The following is a 21,148-nucleotide window of genomic DNA, read 5'->3' as shown; positions in this document are numbered from 1 at the left end:
TTTTCGTCGTCGGGGAGCTTGCCGCTTTCCAAAAAGTCAGTGATCGGGTCCATCCAGGAGGGATTTAATTTGGTCAAGTGGAGAGTAACTGCTAGTTCCTTTATCAAACCCTGAATGAGAGACCGGTTGCCGGCCCCAGGTTTTGTGCTTGCTAGCTTGGACAGGAGGTCTGCCCGTGTGTTCCTTTCTCTCGGATCATGTTGGATTGTGACCTCCTCAAATTGTTTGCTCAGCTCTTTAACCTTCTCCAGATATTTCTATAACAAGGAGTCTCTGGTCTGGTAGGTCCCGTTGACTTGAGAAGTGAGGACCTGCGAGTCACTACATACTTCTAGCCTAGTGGCGCCGACTTCCCTTGCTAAGGTTAAACCGCCCAGAAGGGCCTCATATTCTGCTTGATTATTTGATACCGGAAACTCGAACTTGATCTACTGTTCATATATGACCCTAGTAGAACTCTCCAGGATGATCCCGGCACCTCCGAACGTCTGGTTGGAGGCCCCGTCTACATGGAGCCTCCACTGTATGCTCGTTGCCTCGGCTGAGTCCCCTGTTACTTCTACCAAAAAATCGGCCATGGCCTACGCCTTAATCGCGTGCCTGGGCTAATATTGCAAGTCGTATTTGGACAACTCGATGGCCCATGTCATCATTCTTCTCGCCAGGTCGGGTTTCTAGAATATCTGGCCGATTCCCTGATCCGTCCTCACGACTACCTGATGACCTTGGAAGTACTGTTGTAATCTACGGGAAGAGGTTAGGAGTGCAAGTACCAACTTCTCTAATTTGTTGTATCTCAACTCTGCTCCTTGCAGTGCTTTACTCACGAAGTAGATTGGTTGCTGAACCTTCCCTTCCTCCCATACCAAAACCGCTGCCATCACTTCATCCGTTATGGCTAGATACAGGTAGAGCGGCTCTCCGACCTTGGGCTTCCCGAAAACGGGTGGTGTTGCGAGGATCTCTTTGAAATGCTTGAATGCTTCCTCACACGCCGGGGTCCATTCAAATGCTATCCCCTTTTTCATAAGGTTGAAAAAGGGTAGCGCCCTAGCAGCCGAGGCTCCAAGGAACCGCGATAGCGCTGTGAGCATCCCGATCAGCCTTTAGACGTCTTTAATGCATCCCGGGCTCTTCATCTGGAGTATCGCTTCACATTTTTCTGGATTGGCCTCTACCCCTCTTTGGGTTATCATGAACCCTAAGAACTTTCCTGCTTCCATGGCGAAGGCACATTTAAGTGGGTTGAGCCTCATGCCGTGTTGTCGAAGAGAGGCGAATACGTTTTCCAGATCTCCTACGAGGTCGTTTGGTCGGGTGGTTTTTACTAAGACGTCATCGATGTATACTTCCACCGTTTTTCCTATGAGGTCACTGAATATCTTATTTATCAACCTTTGGTAGGTGGCCCCTGCGTTCTTCAGTCCGAACGGCATTACCCTGTAGTAATAGGTTCCCCCGGGCGTTATGAACACTGTCTTCTCCTCGTCTGGCCGGTGCATCGGTATCTGATTGTAGCCAGAATAAGCATCCATAAAGCTCAGATACCGATATCCCACTGCCGCGTCGATGAGCGCATCAATGTTGGGTAGGGGGTAGCAGTCCTTGGGGCATGCTTTGTTGAGATCAGAGTAATCCACACACATCCTCCATTTTTCATTGTGCTTTCTCACTAGAACTACATTCGACAACCAAGTCGAGTAGTCGAGCTCCCGTATAAATCCCGCTTCGAGGAGGCTGGTCGTCTGCCTGGCCACCTCTTCTACTCTTTCTTGTGACATCTTCCTTCTCCTCTGAGCTACCGGTTTGGCCTCTGTCTTGACGGTCAAGTGGTGTGACATGAGTTAGGGGTCTATCCCCGGCATGTCGGCTGGCGTCCAAGCAAACAGGTCGCCGTTAGCCCTGATCATTTCCATTAGGGGTTCCTTTAGGTCGTGTGGGAGGTTTCTGTTCACGAAGGTGAACTTCTCCTCTGTGTCTCCGACTCTGAATTTCTCTAAGTTCCTTTCCGGCTCGGGTCTGGGTTTGTCTTCGACTCTAGCGTCTAGGTCGGCAAGGAATACTCCTGATGCTTCCATGGACTTCTTCCTTAATGAGAGACTGGCATTATCGCAAGCGACTGCCGTTTCCAAGTCCCCTTTTATGGATCCCACGGATCCGTCATCAGCGATGAACTTCATTACCAGCATCTTTGTACTGATTACTGCCCCGAGATCGTTGATGGTCTTTCTCCCTAGGATGATATTGTAGGTCGTAGAGTCTCGCAGAACCACGAACTCAGCCATTACCGATCTTTGCCCCTGTCCAAGTCCTACGGATATCGACAGGGAGATTATCCCATCTGGTTTGATGAAGTGGTCGCCTAAGCCTACAACACCGTGCTGGTGGGTCTTTAAGTCGGCATCCCGTAGACCCAAGACATCGAACACATTGCGGAACATGTATTTGAGTCGGCCCGGGTGTCTACGAGGATCCGCTTGATGAGGCCGGTTCCCACTCTGGCCGTGATGACCATGGGGGGCTTTCCGCGACCTCGTCGAACCACTGGTCTTCCGGACCGAACGAGATGGGTGAAAACCTCTTGGAGCTTCGCGTTGATGAAGAAACCGCCAGGACTTTGTTGTCTTTCTTGTGTGCCGACTTCGACCTAGGGGCGGCATCTCTTGCCGTTACCACGTTCACTATGGTAAGGCCGTGTTTGTTGTCCTCCGTCTCGTGACGTCGCTTCATCGTGCGGGTCTTGTCCTCTCCTTCGCAGTCGCGATCACGTCTCCTTGGTTCCCTGATGAGGTGGGAGAATTCGGCCATTTTCCCGTCCCGAATCGCTTGTTCTAACGCGTCCTTCAAGTCGAAGCAATCCTGCGTCTTATGTCCGTAACCCTTGTGATAATCACAATATAGGCTCTTGTTCCCCCCGGTTCGGTACTTTAGAGGCCGGGGCCTCGACAAAATTCCCTTCTCGGCTATCTGCTGATAAACTTCCATGATGGGGCGGTGAGGGGGTGTAATTGGTGAACTTCCCGACCCGAGGAAACGGCCTCGATGTCTTTCCTGGACCGCCGTCTCTGGCGTGCTCCTTCAGCCTTTCTCCACCCCTATGCTGCCGAGGTTGATTGTAGGAGGGCTGCCGCTTATTGGCAGTCACGACTTGACTAACTTCTTTATCGTTGATGTATTCCCTGGCTACGCTTTGGATCTCCTGCATCGTCCACACCGGTTTCGTGGTGAGATGCTTCCTGAAGCCCTCGTTTAGGAGTCCATTCGTCAAACATAGGCTAGCTACCGAATCAGTTAGCCCGTCGATCTCTAAGCACTCGTCGTTGAACCGATCTAGATATTTCCTGGTCGGCTCACCGGATCTCTGAGTTACCCCAAACAAATTGATCGGGTGCTTTGCCTTTGCGATTCTGGTAGTAAATTGGGCTAGAAAAGCGCGGCTAATATCTGAAAACTTGGCCACCGAGCCCTGCGGGAGGCTGTTAAACCACCGTATTGAAGGTCCCGCCAGAGTGACCGAAAAAGCGCGGCACCTTACCTCATCTCCCACTCCCTCCAAGTTCATTCTGGCCTCGAAGGCCGTAAGGTGCTCCTGCAAGTCTTGGGTTTCATCGTACCTCATGTCCGCCGGCTTGTCAAAGTGCTTTGGTTGCCGGACCTCGAGGATGGAACGATGAAACGAGGTTGCGCCCATTATCACAGGTCGCTGCGTTCTCCTTGGTCTTCTCTCGCCGTCTTCCTGGTTTCGCCTGGTGGCGCGTAACCCTTCGTGCCGGGTGTATATGATGGGGTCGCGGCGTCTTCTTGGGCGTCCTTCCTCCCGGGCGCTCTCGGATTCAGATCGTGGGCTAGGCGTTCGCCGAGAACGACTTCTCGGAGGGGAACGGGAGTAGCTTGATTCGGGAGTTTGTTGACGATGTTCCTGGTCTGATAGCTGGCGCTCCAGGTTTTGCATCCTATGACGCAGTTCCTGCATTATTCTGGAACTGTTGCTGCCTATTCCCCCAAAGGGGCGCCTTTCTTGTGATCGTGAAGATGGCTCGGTTCGTCGTGGATGGGACCTCGTCCGCTCCTGAGAAGAAGCCACAGAGGCCTCCCTTCTGTGCTCGGCCCCGCGGCCTGGTTCTCCAGGACCCAGTACAACGTCCATTCGGGCGTCCCCACAGACGGCGCCAATGTTCGGTAGCTCGTGTACCGGACGGATCGGGGAGATACTTCGGTTGGTGAGATAGGGTATCGCTTGGTTCCGGGCTGTTGGGTTGGAGAAGGAGTAGCCGACGTCCCGAGTTCTTCGTGTGGAGAGGGGGTGTCACCTACAAAGACACTCCAACGTTCTAGTCAATCAGGTGTGCAGGCAAAAAATGAGGAGTGGTATGTGAGGTACTTTGGGGGAGGAGTAGGACCCTCCCCATATATACCATGTCAGAGGTGGATCCCACAAAGACAGACCCATCTTCCTCGAAGCTTCCTAATACAGCTGTAGTGGAGAGCTGTCAAGGACGCGTGTCCGGATCGATAGCTGAACGCCTCACACCCGACCGTTCGAATCGAATGGACTATGAGTTGGGTTGGGTGGACCGATGTTTAGGCCAGGCCGTAACACAACTATGTTTTTTCATCAACTCTGCACACTATTTTGTTTGCACAGGGAGCAGAACCCACAATAACAGCTCCATTGGCACGTGTTATTGACAAAACAAAGATAAGATAAAATTTAGACTGATACCTCTTTTAAAATATATTAAAGAAATAACCCAAAGGTCCTCACAAATTTGTCCTACTCGATTTCGTATACAAGTTGTTTGTGCTTTGTGGTATGTAGTCATGGTCCAAAATTTTACTTCCTTTGGTAATTGTCCGTTCAAAGTTGAGCAGATGAAGACAAAACTTTGAAAAGCGTACCTTTGTGATTCTAATTTCCAAACACGTGTGGGTGCTCATCCCCTTTCCCACCTCTCGTGTTGGTCAATAGCCATGTTGGGCGAGTATTATAATGTATATCAACCAATAATCTCGAATCTTCTGTCACATCCCAGAAAGATGACGTGTCTATCGTACGTGTCGTTTGGTTCTCAGCCTCCTCCCATATATATCCCACACACTGCAACTTTGAAGATTCCAACGCTCAAGTACAAAAACGCAAGCAACTAGGGAACATAACCCAAAGCCTTCAAACTTCAAAGCTTGAAACTCTTTACAATTGTATAGCCATAAACCATGAAGGGGTATTCTTCTTGTGTTGCTAATATACAAAACCACGTGTTTCTTCCTTCGAGCAACGCAAACAGCCCTCGTCAGCAGGTGAAGGTGGGAAACTTGTGGTTGATGCAAAGAAGTCATGGTTGGTCATCTTTGGTGCATCATGGAAAGGGTAATGAGAATGGGTTTGTGGTGGTTGGCTGTGCAAGTTGGAATTTGAAGAGTGAGTTGGAGAGAGATCTTGAAGATAAAGAACATAAGGGAATGGCACGGTTCAGGTACAAGTGTGGGGAAAGGAAGGGTGTGGTTGAGTTGTTGGAGTGCTTGGAAAAGGAAGCAATAATGGGTGAAGATGTCGGGAAAGACCCTATGGATTACAACCGTAGGGCTCAGATATTTGATAGAAGCTCTAGAGTTTTCCAAGCTCTTAAGGAAGCAAATACTACTGATGTTGTTTCTCAACCGTAGTAATTTCGATTTGATCTGACTGTATTCTAGTTGAAGTACAATTATATTACGTACTTATATCCCCGAATTTCCTAAGTTAAGACTATTGCGCTATAAATTGTTATTGATATCATAGATTTTTTAGTTTGCATTTCTGTTGACAGCTATATTATTGCTCCATTAAATTCAATAACGTTCCACCTTCTAAGGGACTCCATGTGTTACACGTTTATTCCTCGGCAATTTGCCAAAACATTCTCCTTTCCATGCATCTATAATCTATTACAATTTTCCCTATACTCCTTTTAAGTCTGAAAAGGTGTCAAACATGCATAGATTATTTTAAATTTGATATGTTGCAACTTTGATTCAACTATGTGTGTTAACCTTGTCTCTCACTCGCACGTGTTAATCATTCCAGTAAATTTGAACACGCATCAGCCTGCTAAAATGCATATTATAGTTTTCAGAATTTAATCCCAATTTTTGGATTAACTCCTAAGTTGATTTTTAACGTTTTAACGTTTTATTTTGGAAACAAAAATAATATTTTACTTTTATTTTATTAATAGAAAGAAAACAAAAAAAATTAACTTAAATTGATCGAATAGTTAACTCGTTTATCTATGGCAAATTAGTACTTTTTTTTTTTACCAAAAATAGGATACTCGAACCCGCGACCTCTTAATTGAGTATGAGGAGACTATGCTATTTGAGCTATACCTCATTGGCAAATTAGTACTTGATATGTCGGAAATTAGTTTTTGATATGTCAGGTAAAAGATACCGTAAAGGAAAAAAAATAAGAAAAATAAATCAATGGACCTTTGTTTCTATATAAAAAAAAGAATCTAATTCCCTATAGAGATTAAAGTGAAAGATAAAAATAAAACAAAATTGCTTTATGAAGAAAGCAAAATTTCTCACCTGGGAAAGTCATTGGTTCAATATCACAAGATAGCAACTTATCATCTTTAAACTTACAACAAATTACAAATAAATTGAAACGTGAAAAGAATAAAAAGTACATTTCTGCCTAAAAGAAGGGGTGAAAAATCTACTCGTAACACTTCTGAAAAGAAAATCATGGCATGGCTGCGGTGCGGAACCATAGTGACACTCAGCAGGTTCATGCCATCACCATTAGGGCATTAGGAACAAATGAGAACCTCACCCTGGAGATACTCATTGGTCAGCACTACACATTAACAGAACTTCCAACGGTTGCTGCAGACAGTACAAGTGACATAAGTTGTCATAGGTTCATCAGCACTACGAGTCTGCATTTGGTAATAGGTGCATTTCCTTTGACCACATCTCCCACACTTGAATTGATCTGTCGTAGCTTTTGGTGGACCTCCACGTTCACATTCAAACAATGCCTTCTCATAGATCTTCTCGTTCTCTTTCTTCCTCTGCTCACTAGCCATGTCAGCCGTGCTCATATTGATTAACCGTTCTGGTTCAATATAGCCGAGTAGAACTTTTCTCCGAAAATCTGGGTTGTTTTGATCCTTCAAGTTAAACATCAGGGACCTATACTTGACCTTTTGCGCACCATTTGAAGGGCCCCACTTTTCAAAGAGCACAGACTCAACTTTCACAGCAACACGAATAGGATCACAGGCATTTACTTCGTCCACCATATCCTCCTCAGCCTCTCCTGAAACCTTGGATAAAGCCTCATGGAGAAGATCCCGTATTTTGTCTCTCATCGCATCATTAGATTTAATCATAGTCTTCAGCTTTGGGGTAACAGGTGAGCTTGTTGACATTTTCTTTGTTCCAGAAACTTGCATCTCTTCCTTGACTATCTTTTCCACCTTGACATTCGCAGCACCATTATTTTTTTCAATTTTGCCATCCACATGGTGTACCTTTGCTGAGATTGACCTTGATGTACCATTTTCAACCTTCTCAACCTTCACAGAAGGACTCTTCTGCATTTTTCCAGATTTAGATCTATCACCATTTGCCGAGTCTTTGTTATCAGAGCCCCCATTCTTTATTCTGCCTGTTTCGGTTAATATTATGTCTTTCCATATCTCAATTAGGTCATGAGCAAATGCCCGAATTTTCTGCCTTGGATGCTTTGTTATATGTTTAAGATGTTTGCCAACCTGAAAATTGGTGCACCAAAAAAAAATGAAGTCAAACCTCAACTTTAAGTTATACAGCAAAAGCCAAGGAAGCAATTCAAATTTGAGGTTGCACTTAAAAAGCCAAAAGAGAATAAGGATAAAAGGGGTAGAGACACAAGGGTAGTCACTCGTCACTCAAGAAATGAGCTTTATATGAAAAACATGTTCAAGAGCCCATCATTAATTTTATTCTCTCTCAATTGAATGAGATACCAAACTGAACCCTGAAGTCATCATTATGGCATCACATGTCAAGTTTAGACCACAACTTGGAAACAGATAAGCCTGCAATGTAAGCTTCAGCTTCACACTCTGAACTAAACTCTAAAATAACAATATCTTTTGTTATGTTTTCCTCACTTTCTGGTCCTTTCTACTGCATTTTGGATCACCTGTATTCTAGAAACAGTGAGACAAAACAGGAGTGTTCCTCATACTGCCAGACCTACACCCCTTAAAAGGCCATACTATCAAAAAAATGTCGTTGTCACCTCCAAATAGACCAATACCCACACTTATTTGATCTTTAAAAAAAAAAAACACCCCGCTAACATCAGCAAGGCGCTTTTGTTGAACAATTGGCATAAGAATAATGTACCTACTTACTAGCCAAAGATACAGTGCAAATCAGAAAGCTACGTAGGCTTAGAGAGGAAATTAATGGATCCTGAGTTAACCTAATCACTGGGTGAATCAGATAGCACAATAAACAAAAAGTGAAAGGGAATACTCGAGAACCAAGTCACTCAAAAATCTTGTTTTTCAATCGCAGTACCCTCCTGAAACCACAATTTACGCTATAGCAAAACAGATATCAAACAACTTAGTCTACCATTCACCCTCTACCCCTTAAAACTTAACAATTCGAATTCAGTTCCAAAATCACGAGGGGGGAAAAATGGATCAGCCTCAATCCATCGAAATAATGAAAACAATGATGTGGCATGACAACAAAATGCATAGAAAGACAAAACTTTGGGTACCTGGGTGCTGACGAGAATCTTGTAATTGACGGGGAATTTCTTGAGCTGATTGAGGGCATCGATACATCGGGACTCTTCGTGAGGGCCGGCGTCTTCGCGGCTGGCGGCATCGGCGGCCTTCTTGGCTGCATCGTAGAGCTCGATTAGCTCCTTCTCCATAACACCTAATTCAATCCAAATTAGGGTTCCTCCCTCAACCCCCGTAAACCTATCGGATCAAAACAGCCCCCGTAGAGGAATTAACAAAATTAATATTTATGAAAAAGATTGTTGGAAACCTAGAGAAACATTAAGAGTGAGAGACATTAGCTGAGAAAAAGAAGAACTACTCACGAGAAGAAGAACGGTTGTGTTGGTGGAGCGGCTGCTGCTGCTGTTATAATATTTTGGCAGTTGAAAGGAGGAAAAGAACGAAACACTCGGCCAAGGGTCACATATATAATGATACAAACTAGCTGCTGTGATCATTCACTCATCCAAATCCAACGGTTCAGGATCAGTCTGAAGCGTATATCAGTGGAACATTCTGGATCCGGTTTTTTTGTGATGAAGTTTATACCCTTACTTCTCAAAAGATAAATAAATAAAATTTACAAAGCAAATTAGATTCGTTTTATATTTATTTTAAGATAAAATCAGTTGTTTCAAAAAGTATTTTCGGTATGGATTGACTTAAATTTGATCGGATTAGATGATATTATAAAATTTGGTTTGGAAAAGATTTTATTTTTTAAAAGTAGTTTGTAAAATTTAATTTTTAAAAGATAATTTTTAAAAATGGCAGTATCTATAATTGATAAATTAAATTAAAGAGTAATTACCCAAATCAGTTCTTAAGGATTTTAAAAGCGGACACTTTAGTCCCCCAAAAAAATTAATAGACAGATCAATTCCCAAGATTTTATTTTGGCGGACAAATCAGTCCCCAAAGATTTTAAAAACGGACATTTTAGTCCCCAAGAAAAATGAATTGGGAACTGATTTGTCCGCCAAAGTAAAACCTTGGGATTGATCTGTGTATTAATTTTTCTTGAGGACTAAATTGTCCGCTTTTAAAATCCTTGGGGATTGATTTGGGTAATTACTCTAAATTAAAAATAGATTTTAATAAGTACAAATAATAATAAGGGTCTGTTTGAGAAGTTTTAAAAGTAATTTTTTTTAATTTTTGACTTATGAAAAGTAGTAGTATTAATGTCTGGTGTAATTTTTAAAATTAAATTGTGGCTTTCTAAGAAGCTATTTAGGAGTTTATAAAATAGTTTAAAAAATGACTTCTCTCTTAAATCTTAATACTACTATTTTTTACCACATTTTTACAAGATAAGCACTTTTAGAACTAAAAATCCAAATATAAAATAATTTATTTATAAGCTACTTTTAATATAGTCATAAAGTGATAGCATTTATGTTTATTAAATCAAGTTAAAAATAACTTTTAAAAAACACAAACAACAAGTGTATTTGATAAAATATCTTTTAAAATTTAAAAATATTATAATAGATATTAATATAATGTGTATGTTTAAAATAAGTACAACAATTATGTATTTATTGAATGTGCCACATTTATATAGATTATTAGATTTTATTAGATGAAAATCAAAGACTAATATAAAAAAAAGGCTAATATAAATACAAAATATTTTAATACATAAATAAATACTTTAAATGACAATACTTTAACACACAATACCTTAAGGTTAATAGTCAAATTAATCTCTAAAAAATAAAATATTCTTCAAATTCGTTCCTAAATAATTTTTCCAATCAAATTGGTCTTTAAAAGATTACGAATTAATCATATATGTCCTTCAGATACTCCACTCACAATTTTCGTCAACGATTAATGATATAAAATATTAACTGATAGCATACATGACACATAACATGTTCAATTGGATGTTGACTAAATATATTTACGAAAATCTATTAGTTTAGTCATTAGGTGATATTGGGAATAAGATTTTTGTAATTGAAAAAAAATGACTAAATTAATAAATTTTTATAAATATATTTGGTTAATATTCAATTAGACGTATCAAGTATTAAATATGTTATCAATTAACGTTTTATAACATCAATCTTTGAAGAAAATTGTTAATGGAGTGCCTGAATGACAAATATAATTAATTCGTAATTTTTGAAAGACCAATTTGATTGAAAAAATCTTTCAACGATAAATTTAAAGAATAGAAAGATATTTGTACACTAATTTCTCTATATAAACAGGTATTTTGTTTAAGATCTCTCTTTATGTGGATCAGACAAGTATTTTATATCTACATAGCTAACTAGTTGTGACTTGGATCCCTTGGAATAAAACAATTCCATATCAACCGTTCTATGAAAATATTGAAAGATATTTTTATTTTCTTCCTTAGGACGGAATTGATCATTTTCCACATCTAAAGATCTTACGATCATTGGGGTACTTAATGGATGCGACTTATCCATATAAAATCTCTTTAAGATCTTTCTGTGTATGTTGTTTGATGAATAAAGATTTCATTTTTTGTATGCTCGATCTGTAAGCCGAGACAAAATTTAGTCTTTCTAAGATCTTTCATCTCAAACGCTTCTTTTAGAGTTTTCATAATTGTTGGAATCTCTTCAAGAGTTCCAATGATATTTAAATCATCAACGTACATAGCAATTATAATAAATCCAAATGCAGATTTTTTTATGAAAACACATGGATAGATATCATCATTCTTGAATTCGTTTTTGGCCAGATATTCAGTAAGAAGACTATACCACATTCGTCCAGATTGATTTAGACCATATAAGGATCTTTGCAATTTAACTAAATATAATCTCTGCGGATATTCATTGGATGGTTTAGACATCTTTAGTCCTTCAGGGACTTTCATATAGATATCACGATCTAATGATCTGTATAAATAGGCTGTTACCACATCCATTAAATGCATATGTAGTTTAGGATATGCGGATAAACCGACCAAGTAACGCAATGTTATTGCATCCATTACAGGAAAATATGTTTCTTCATAATCTATACCAGGCCTTTGTGAAAAACCTTGTGCCACAAGTCGAGTTTTGTAGCATATAACTTCATTTTTCTCATTTCGTTTTATCACAAATACCCATCTATATCCAACAGATTTTACATTTTCTGGTGTACGGACTATAGGTCCAAAGACTTCAAATTTTGTAAGTGAGTCTAACTCAGCCTTTATTGCTTCTTCTCATTTTGGCCAATCATTTCTTTGTCGACATTCTTCCACTGTTCTTGGCTTAAGATCCTTACTTTCATGTGTGATATTTAATGCCACATTATATACAAATATTTATTGACAATTGTTTTATTTCGGTCCCATTTCTTTCCTGTAAAGACATAATTTATCGAGATCTCGTCATTTTCACAATTTTCAGGTACCTGACCATCTTCTGGCGTTAAAACTATATCAGAATTTTGGACAATTACAGGTATCTTTACTATGTCTTTTTCAACAGGAATAGTATTTACCTCTTTTTTTTCGAGAATTTTTTGTCTTTGGAACCGATAGACCTACTATGTTTCAGACGTAAATTTGCTTCAGTGGCAATTTGTCCGACTGAGACATCAATTTGAGTTGGAGTATTTTTAGCCGGTATATAGGATTTAGTTATCCTTTTCGTATCAGAAAATGTATCGGACAATTCATTTGCTATTCTTTGCAAATGTATAATCTTTTGAACTTCTAGTTCACATTGCCTAATCGAGGATCTAAATGCATCAAGGATGATGCATTCCAATTAAGTTCTTTTTCAGGAATCTTATTCTCTCCCCCTAATGTTGAAAATTTTGATTCATCAAAATAGCAATCTACAATTCGGGCTTTAAATACATCTCCAGTTTGTATCTTAAGATACCTCACTATAGAGAGAGAATAATATCCAACATTTATTCCAAATTTTCTTTGGGGTCCCATTTTGGTGCGAAAAGGTGGTGCAATTGGAACATATATCGCACACCAAATATTCTTAAATGAAAAATATTTGGCTACTGGCCAAAAGCTAATTGCATAGGAGAGAACTGATGGTAACTTGTTGGCCTCAAACGAATAAGTGCTGTGGCATGTAAAGTAGCATGTCCCCAAACCGATGTTCGAAGATTTGTTTTCATAAGTAAGGGTCTAGCAATTAACTGGAGGCGTTTAATAAGTGATTTTGCTAACCCATTTTGTGTGTGAACATGAGTTACTAGATGTTCAACGCTTATTCCGTTAGCCATACAATAAGCATCAAAGGCTTGGGAAGAAAACATATATTGGATGAATAGGTCCACATATATCGCCTTGAATCCTTTCTAGGAATTCAGGGGACTCAAATCCAATCTTTAATGGTGATGACCTTAAAATTAACTTTCCAAGAAAACATGCAGCACAACAAAATTCATTAGATTTAAGAATCTTCTAGTTCTTTAGTAAATGTCCATGGGAGTTTTCAATAATTCTCGGCATCATGGTTGTTCTCGGATGACCTAATCAATCATGCCAAGTTATGAATTTATTTGGACTAGTAAACTTCTGGTTTACAATGGCATGTGATTCAATTGCACTAATCTTGGTATAATATAACCCAAATGAGAGTGAGGGTAACTTTTCTAATATAACCTTTTTATTTAAATCATGAGTTGTGATACATAAGTACTCATGATTTCCCTCATTTATTGTTTCAATATGATATCCATTTCGATGAATATCTTTGAAACTTAATAAGTTTCTTAGAGACTTAGTAGACAATAGTGCATATTTATTATGAATTTTGTTACTCCAGGAAACAAAATTATAGTTTTTCCGGAGCTTTCTATCACCTTGCCTGAACCAATAATAGTATTAACATATTCTTCTTTTGGCACAAGATGGATAAAGTATATATTACTTTTGAGAATGGTGTGCGAACTTGCACTATTCGTAAGGTATACATCTTCATTATATATCCTTGCCATTTTCTTCAAAGACAAATAATAATAATAAAATGATTAGTAGTACTTGCACAGTCAAATTGAATTTTTGATTGGAATTATTTTTTTAAGAAACAATGTACATAATATCATATACTAAGATTTTATTGTTATCACTGTTATTATTATCATTATTTTTAAAACTTGAGACATTTAGTGATTTCAAAATTCTTAAACATTAATATTTCATTATTTATATACATCATATTTGAAATTTAGATGCATAGAAAATAAAACTTAACAATAAATTTTTTACCAAAAAAAAAAAAAAAATCAGATACATCATAATGAGTGGTGAAATTTTCAGCATCTTTTGAAACAAAATTCGACTTCTTTCCTTTGTCGTCCTTTTTAAAAAATGCTTGATAAAGATTGACTAGGTGCCTTGGGGTACGACAGGTACGTGACCAATGGGCCTTTCCACCACAACGGAAATATTTATCCTCTGTTGATTTATTTTGCCCAATATTTCTTTCTTTATCCTACTTCTGTTGAGATCATTTCTTGTGAACATAATTCTTCTTCGTTTCATAATTGTCTTGTTACTAAAACATTGCCATTTACCTCTTCTGGGGTAATGATTTGCCGCATTTGCTTCAGGAAATGGGGCGGCGCCAGCTGGACGCGCTTCATGATTTTTTAAAAGCAACTTATTGTTACATTCAGCAACAAGAAGGCAAGAAATTAACTCAAAATATTTTTTAAATCATTTTTCTCGATACTGCTGCTGCAGAAACATATTCGAGGCATGGAAGATCGAGAAAGTTTTCTCTAGCAGTCATTGTCAGTTAACTTTTTTCGACATAATTTCATTCGTGAGGTGATTCGAAACATTGCTGAAATATATTCATTTATGGATTTAAAATCCTGTAGACGCAAGTGCGTCCATTCATATCGGGTTTGAGGAAGTATCACCGTCTTTTGATGATTATACCTTTTTTCAAAGTCTTTCCACAGATCTGCAGGATCTTTTAATGTGAGATATTCATTTTTCAATCATTCGTCAAGATGGCGATAAAGGAAGATCATGGCTTTGGCTTTATCCTTCTGGGATACATTATTTTCAGCATTAATGGTATCTCCAAAATCCATTGAATCAAGATAAATTTCAGCATCTAATATCCATGATAAATAGTTGTTTCCAGATATATCAAGAGCATTAAATTCAAGATGAGAGAGTTTCAACATAATGAAAATTTATTACCTGAGTCTTCCTAAAATTTGATCAAAGTCTCATGTTACAACATAAAAAGAGAAAATTATTTTGTTATTACTGTGTATAAAAAGAGGGAGAAAAAAATATTTGTTGTTGTGTGTTCTTGTCACAAAATTTACTCCTCTATTTATACACGTACATGGTCATTATTTTTAAATTTTATTAAATATAATTTCATCTTAAAAATCTAAGCTTATTAAAAATAGGTTATCTAATCACAACATGACGACTTTTTTGATCAATTTTTATAGGATTAAATCAGTTTTAATTAGGTTTGACTGAATAAATTACGTAACTGATTCAAAAATAATCCAACTTGATTTGATAAGCTTGTTTTAAATATTTGCTTGTGTAAATTAATAAGAAAGATAGAGCCATAGAGGAATTAATTTTTGTTTTTGCTAATGTTGACGTTTTTAAGTTTTGGTTTATAATAAGATCATTTAAAATATTTTAATATTTAAAGCTTATGTATTTATAATATTTTTTAGGAAATGAATTTAACTCTGAAATTAAAAGTGAACCTACGATTTTAATAATATTAAAGGGTTTAAAAATGTTTCCATAGTGGTACACATCATTTTACAAGAAATGAATTTTTGAAAAAATAGAGATAAATAAATACTAGTTTTCCTCTTTAGTAGTCGCTTGAAATGTGTAATGAGACGATGAATATTAGATTTTATATGTTAAAATGATAGCAAACTTCTTCTTCTTCTTATTATTATTATTATTATTATTATTATTATTATTATTATTATTATTATTCATGGACCAAAAAACATTTTCAGTAAATCACTAAATCCAAACCTATTCTTTCTTTATGTTGTTTCATTGACCGACAATATTCACTATCAACCCAACCCATCCCTTTGGCAAAATTCATACACCAAAAATGCCCATCAACTTAATCATCACCAGTATGCTCCGACTAACTCAACATCATTAACCACCAAACACTCGACAACATCTGGAACCTCTATAAGAACCACAAGAGCTGCCTTGGTCAACAGAGACAATGCTTACATGCGTTGCCTCATTAAAGCACCACGTTCCTTCTGCACATGAGGTGAAAAAAGGCATCCTCATTGTAGCATAACCCTCCCAAGCAAACCATTGTCGTCGCCTCTCCTTCTCCTTTTTCTTGTTATCATCGTCTCCTCTTCAGTTCCTTTCCTACCACCCACAGTATGATCGTTGTTCCTCCTTCCTTTCTTTCTCTCTTCACAGTTTTTATCGCCTCTATTATCATCATTTTTTTCTTTATTCTTCATGTGCTTTCACTATCACTATTGCCTTTTTGTTGCCTCTTTTTTTGCCTCTCTTCACTCCGATTTCGTCTTTTTTTTTTCTTTATCATCACATCTGTCTTTGTCACATCGTTGTGTCTTTACTTCGCACTGTGGTTGCCTTCGCATGTGCCTCAGTCCACTATTGCTTCTCCTTCGCATAACGTCTGTGTCGTCTCTAACGTCACCAGCTCCTATATCTATCTTTCTCTTTTTTTCCTCTTGATCTTCTTCTACCGAAGTTTTGATTCCACGCCTTAGTATTCCTCTACCTCTATCTCTCTGCTCTGTCGTCATCTTCCTCTACTTCCATCTCTTTTTCCCGTCAGTCTCTTTTCAGTTCTCTATTTTTTTATTTTATATATTTTGAATGTTTTATTTATTTAGATTTTGATTTAAGTTTTATTTAAGTAATCTTGCACTCGGTTTGTTGATTGAATTCGTTGTTAGATTAAGAACTTTTAAGGGTGGTGGTATGGTTGAGATGGTAATTGTTAAGTGGTGTTAATTTGTAACAAATAATATTCTAATTAGATTGTGATTTGTATGTTCTATCATGTGTTTAGTCACCAAACAAATTAAAAAATTGTGTTTTTGCGGCTATATCACTTTATCTATATCTAAGATATACAAAAACCAACATACAATCTTATTAAATGATGAATAGATATTTTATACGCTTTTTGACATCATTTTCATATAGTTTTCATTATATTTTGTTTAAGTTTTATTATATTTTCATAGGTTTTAGTGAAAAATTTATATTTTTAGATTCTACTTTGAGTTGTTGTGTTTTATGATGATTTCAAGTATTTTCTGGTTGAAATTAAGGAGTTTTGACAAAGTCTGATTCAGAGACAGAGAAAAGACTGCAGATGCTGTTAGGATCTGACCTCCGTGCACTGAAAGGAGCATTTCTGGAGCTACAAAAATCTAAATGGCGCGCTCTCAACGGCTCTGAAAAGCTAACATTCAGGGCTTTCCAGAAATATATAATAGTCTATACTTTGCTTTGGAAATGAAGGTCCAAAACTAGCGTTCAATGCCAGCCACCAGCCCCAGTCCTGGCGTCCAATGCCCAAAAGGGGGTAGCTGGCGTCCAACGCCCATTCAGGAGTCCAAAACTGGCGTTGGACGCCCAAAAGGGAGTATTAGCTCGTGGCTTCACTCAAGCTCATCCCAAACACTCACCAAGTGGGCCCGGAAAGTGGATTTTCGCACTACAAGTCTAGTTTATCTTATTTTCTGTAATCCTTAGTTAGTAGATTAATATATATAGGAGGAGATCACCCTTGTTTAAGGACACACTTTAACTTTTGATCTTCTTCCCTCACTTTACATTTGAACACTATTCTCTGTACAGTATGAGTCACTAACCTCCCAAGGTTAAGGTTAGGAGCTCTGTTGATTCTTATGGATTAATAATATCACTATTCTATTTCAATCTATGCTTGATTTTATTCTAAAATGTATCTTCGTTCTTCATCCTAATGAATTGGGAGTGTAACTTGACTGTCATCCCTATTCACATGGGTTCTTGTGAGTCCTTAACTGGATAGTAATGAACTACAAGCTTGATTATACATCTCTTAGACGGCTAATCCACGACTTCATTGGGGATTTCTCGAGACATCAGTTCAGCCGAGGTACGGGGCAATTAGGGCCTTTGTGGTATAGGCTAGAATCCAAGAAGTGGCATTCTCTGATCCAGAAGATCCGACCTTGTCTATGACGTTTTGAGTAGGATCACCAAGGGAATAGACTGCTAGACCTTCACCCTTGTTCAGATTGGATGACCGCTGACCCGGCGTTTGATCTGAAGCAGAGGAGATTAATGACCGCTGACCCGACGTTAATCATATACAGCCTGCCATGGAATGAATCAATCAAAAGTTGGAGTAGATGGTGAGAAAAGTTGATCCAGAAGGAAGAATCATCTCTGAAGCCTCAATCGTTCTCATACCATTGATTTCACTCCTATCTAGTAACGTTTTATTTATTTATCTGTTTTATGCATTTTCTCGTGACAAATATATTTTCTATCCGACTGACTAAGTTCTACAAGGTAACCATTTCTTGCTCAAACCAACAATTTCTGTGAGATTGACCCTCACTCACCTGAGGTATTACTTAGACGACCCGATATACTTGCCAGTCTATCTGTGCGAAACGTGCGGAGCCAGTTTCGTACACCAAGTTTTTGGCGCCGTTGCCGGGGATTGTTCATATTTGACAAACTATCGGATCATCTTGTTGTTTAGATTAGGTACTTTTTACTATTTTGTTTGAGTCTTTTATTTTCTTTTTCAAAAAAATAAAAAAATTTTCAAAAATCTTTGCTTTTCTTTATTGATCTTTATGTTTTGTTTGAGTCTTTTATTCTTGTTCTTGTTAAAGTTTCAAACTTTCTTGTTTTATTTTTCCAAAAAATTTTCAAAAATAGTGTCTTTTGTTTGAGTATAGTGTCAATTCTTAAGTTTAGTGTCCTTTGTACGTTCTTTGTTTCCTTTGAATTTTCGAATTGGTTCTTGAGTGTTCTTCTTGGTATTCAAGTTGTTCTTGTTTCTTTTCTTGTTTTGATCTTAAAATTTTTAAGTTTGGTGTCTTTTTGTGTTTGTCTTTGCAAATTTTTGAAAATTAATGCTTTGATTTCAAAAATTTTTAAGTTTAGTGTTAGTTTGGTTAGTATTGTTCTGTCTTTTGGGCTTTAGTTGGTCTGTGTTTTCTTGAGTTTTGAAAATTTGTTCTTGTTTTTCTTTCTTGGTATTCGAATTGTTCTTAGAGCTTTTCTTTGTTTGATTCCAAAATTTTTATGTTTAGTAACTTTTAGTGTTTTTCCTTCTTCAAATTTCCGAAAAAAGCTAGTGTCTTTGATCTAAAAATTCTAAGTTTGGTGTCTTTTAGTTATTTTTCTCTTTCTTCATTAATTCAAAAAATCAAAAAATATCTTTTCTATCTTTATTCAAAATTTTCGAAAATTTCATCTTATTTTCATATCTTGATTTAAAAATTTTAAAGTTTGGTGTTTTCTTGTTAGTAAAGTCAAATTTCAAATCTTATCATTTTAAATCTTTTCAAATCTTTCCTTTTAATTTGATTCTTTTCTATCTTATCTTTCTTTTAAATTTCAAAATTCAAATCTTTTTTAAATCATTATCTTATCTTATCTTAATTTCAAATTTCAAATTCAAATCTTTTTCAAAATTCAAATTTCAAAATCTTATTTCATCCTAATTCAAATTCAATTTTCAAAATTCAAAGTTTAAAATACAAATTTCAAAAATTTAAAAATTCAAATTTCAAAATTCAAACTTCAAATCTTTTTAAATCTTTTTCAAATCCTTATCATATCTTGTCTTTTTCAAAATCTTTTAAAATCTTATCTTATCTTGTTTGACTTGTTCTTTCAAATTTTAATTTTCAAGATCTTTCTTTGACTTTTTTTTAAGATTTTCAAAATCAACTCTTTTTATTTTTGTTTTCAAATCTTGTTAATTAATTGGTTACTTGTTTTATCTTATTTCAATTTTAAAAGTTTGGTGTATCTTTAATTTTCTTTTTCTCTTTCATCTTTTTTAAAATTTTCTAACTACTTCTTCTTTCTTTTTTTTTTCGAAATTCTTATCTCTCCTTCCCTCTCTATTTTCAAAAATCAACATTTAAATTCCAAATCTTTTTAGTTAATTAGTTGTCCTAGCTTTTAATTGTCTTTAATTTTTCTTTATTTTCTTTTTTTTTTGAATTACATGAATAAAATAAAAACAAAATAAAAATATTTTAATTTTTAAAACCAATTTCTTCTTAATTTTTGAAGTTTCCCTATCCCCTCTGTTTCGAATTCTATCTCACTTCCTTACCTCCATTCTTCTTATCTTCTCTAGATATCTCACTGGGAGTTTCCTATACTCTGACACAGAGACTCTCATTTTTCTTTGCTTCTTTTCTATGTATGCAAGAACAAGATGAGTTCACTATGGACTCAAATGGGAGTGAACAGTTCAGAAGAACTTTGGGATCTTATACGTCCCCCACTCCTGACTTTTATAGAAGGAATATTAGTAGACCTCCTATTGATCTAGATGACTTTAAGGTCAATTTCGGCCTGATCATGCCGATGCAGCAATATTTCCAGTTTCATGGACTTCCACAAGAATATCCAAACAAATTCCTCTCTAACTTCCTGCAGTTTTGTGATACTGTAGAGACCAATGGAATAGAGTCTGAAGTCTGTAGGCGAATACTCTTCCCATTTGCTCTAAATGATCAAGCAAAGCTATGGTGGATTTATGAGCCCAGAGAAAGTGTGAACACTTGGGATAAGGATGTTAGAAAATTCTTGAACAGGTTCTCCTCCTCGCAGAGATGGACTAAGCTAATGACAGACATTCAGACCTTCAGGCAGAAAGAGGGAGAATCACTCTACGATGCTTGAGAAAGGTACAAGCGGATGATCAGAAAATGTCCCCTTGCCATGTTCGCATGTTGGCGTAGGATATAGATCTTCTACGAAGGTCTCTCTGAGATGGCCAAGAGGTTCTTGGATCACTCTACAAATGACTCTCTAAACCCTTGAAAAATGACATTCAAAGAGGCAGATGAGCTCATTGAGAGGGTTGTTGTCAATAACCACTGCTTATACTCATCTGAGGAGACTATAGCCGCAAAGATTGCTGAGAATGAACTTATGTTGGAATAAATATACAGTAGCATGTAGAATCAAGTTGCTAAGGTCCATAGTGATCCTCTAGATACTCATTGTGATATGAGTGGTAACCTCCCTAAAGGTGATATTCACAACTATAGCAAAGCTAAAGTTGAACTCCCAGAAGGGAGCAATACTAGCGTTGAACGGCAAGAAGGTATCACCAAGGGCGTTCAATGCCCAGAGAGGGGGGGAGGGGAAGGGA

General features: G+C 37.4%; 2 protein-coding genes across 2 annotated transcripts; one reads left to right on the top strand and one right to left on the bottom strand.

Annotated features, from left to right (window-relative positions):
* Positions 5,099-5,867, top strand: LOC107621672. Its single transcript, XM_016323693.2, has one exon. The coding sequence runs from the start codon at positions 5,215-5,217 to the stop codon at positions 5,662-5,664; it is 450 nt and encodes a 149-aa protein (XP_016179179.1). The 5' UTR covers positions 5,099-5,214; the 3' UTR covers positions 5,665-5,867.
* Positions 6,545-9,259, bottom strand: LOC107623044 (transcription elongation factor TFIIS). Its single transcript, XM_016325175.2, has 3 exons — positions 9,101-9,259; positions 8,768-8,975; positions 6,545-7,763 (listed from the first exon to the last, which is right to left on the bottom strand). Exons 2-3 carry the CDS (start codon positions 8,924-8,926, stop codon positions 6,849-6,851), a joined length of 1,074 nt encoding a protein of 357 aa, XP_016180661.1. The 5' UTR covers positions 8,927-8,975; positions 9,101-9,259; the 3' UTR covers positions 6,545-6,848.

Source organism: Arachis ipaensis, chromosome B10 (genome assembly GCF_000816755.2).
Source record: "Arachis ipaensis cultivar K30076 chromosome B10, Araip1.1, whole genome shotgun sequence".
Taxonomy (NCBI): Eukaryota; Viridiplantae; Streptophyta; class Magnoliopsida; order Fabales; family Fabaceae; genus Arachis; species Arachis ipaensis.
This window is presented reverse-complemented; position numbering and strand designations above follow the sequence as displayed.

Excerpts from the sequence above, each read along its gene's own strand:
- LOC107621672 (XM_016323693.2), top strand. The coding sequence starts at position 5,215 with ATGAAGGGGTATTCTTCTTGTGTTGCTAATATACAAAACCACGTGTTT.
- LOC107623044 (XM_016325175.2), bottom strand. The coding sequence starts at position 8,926 with ATGGAGAAGGAGCTAATCGAGCTCTACGATGCAGCCAAGAAGGCCGCC. Across the intron at positions 7,764-8,767 it reads AGATTCTCGTCAGCACCCAG|GTTGGCAAACATCTTAAACA; the intron begins GTACCCAAAGTT and ends ACCAATTTTCAG.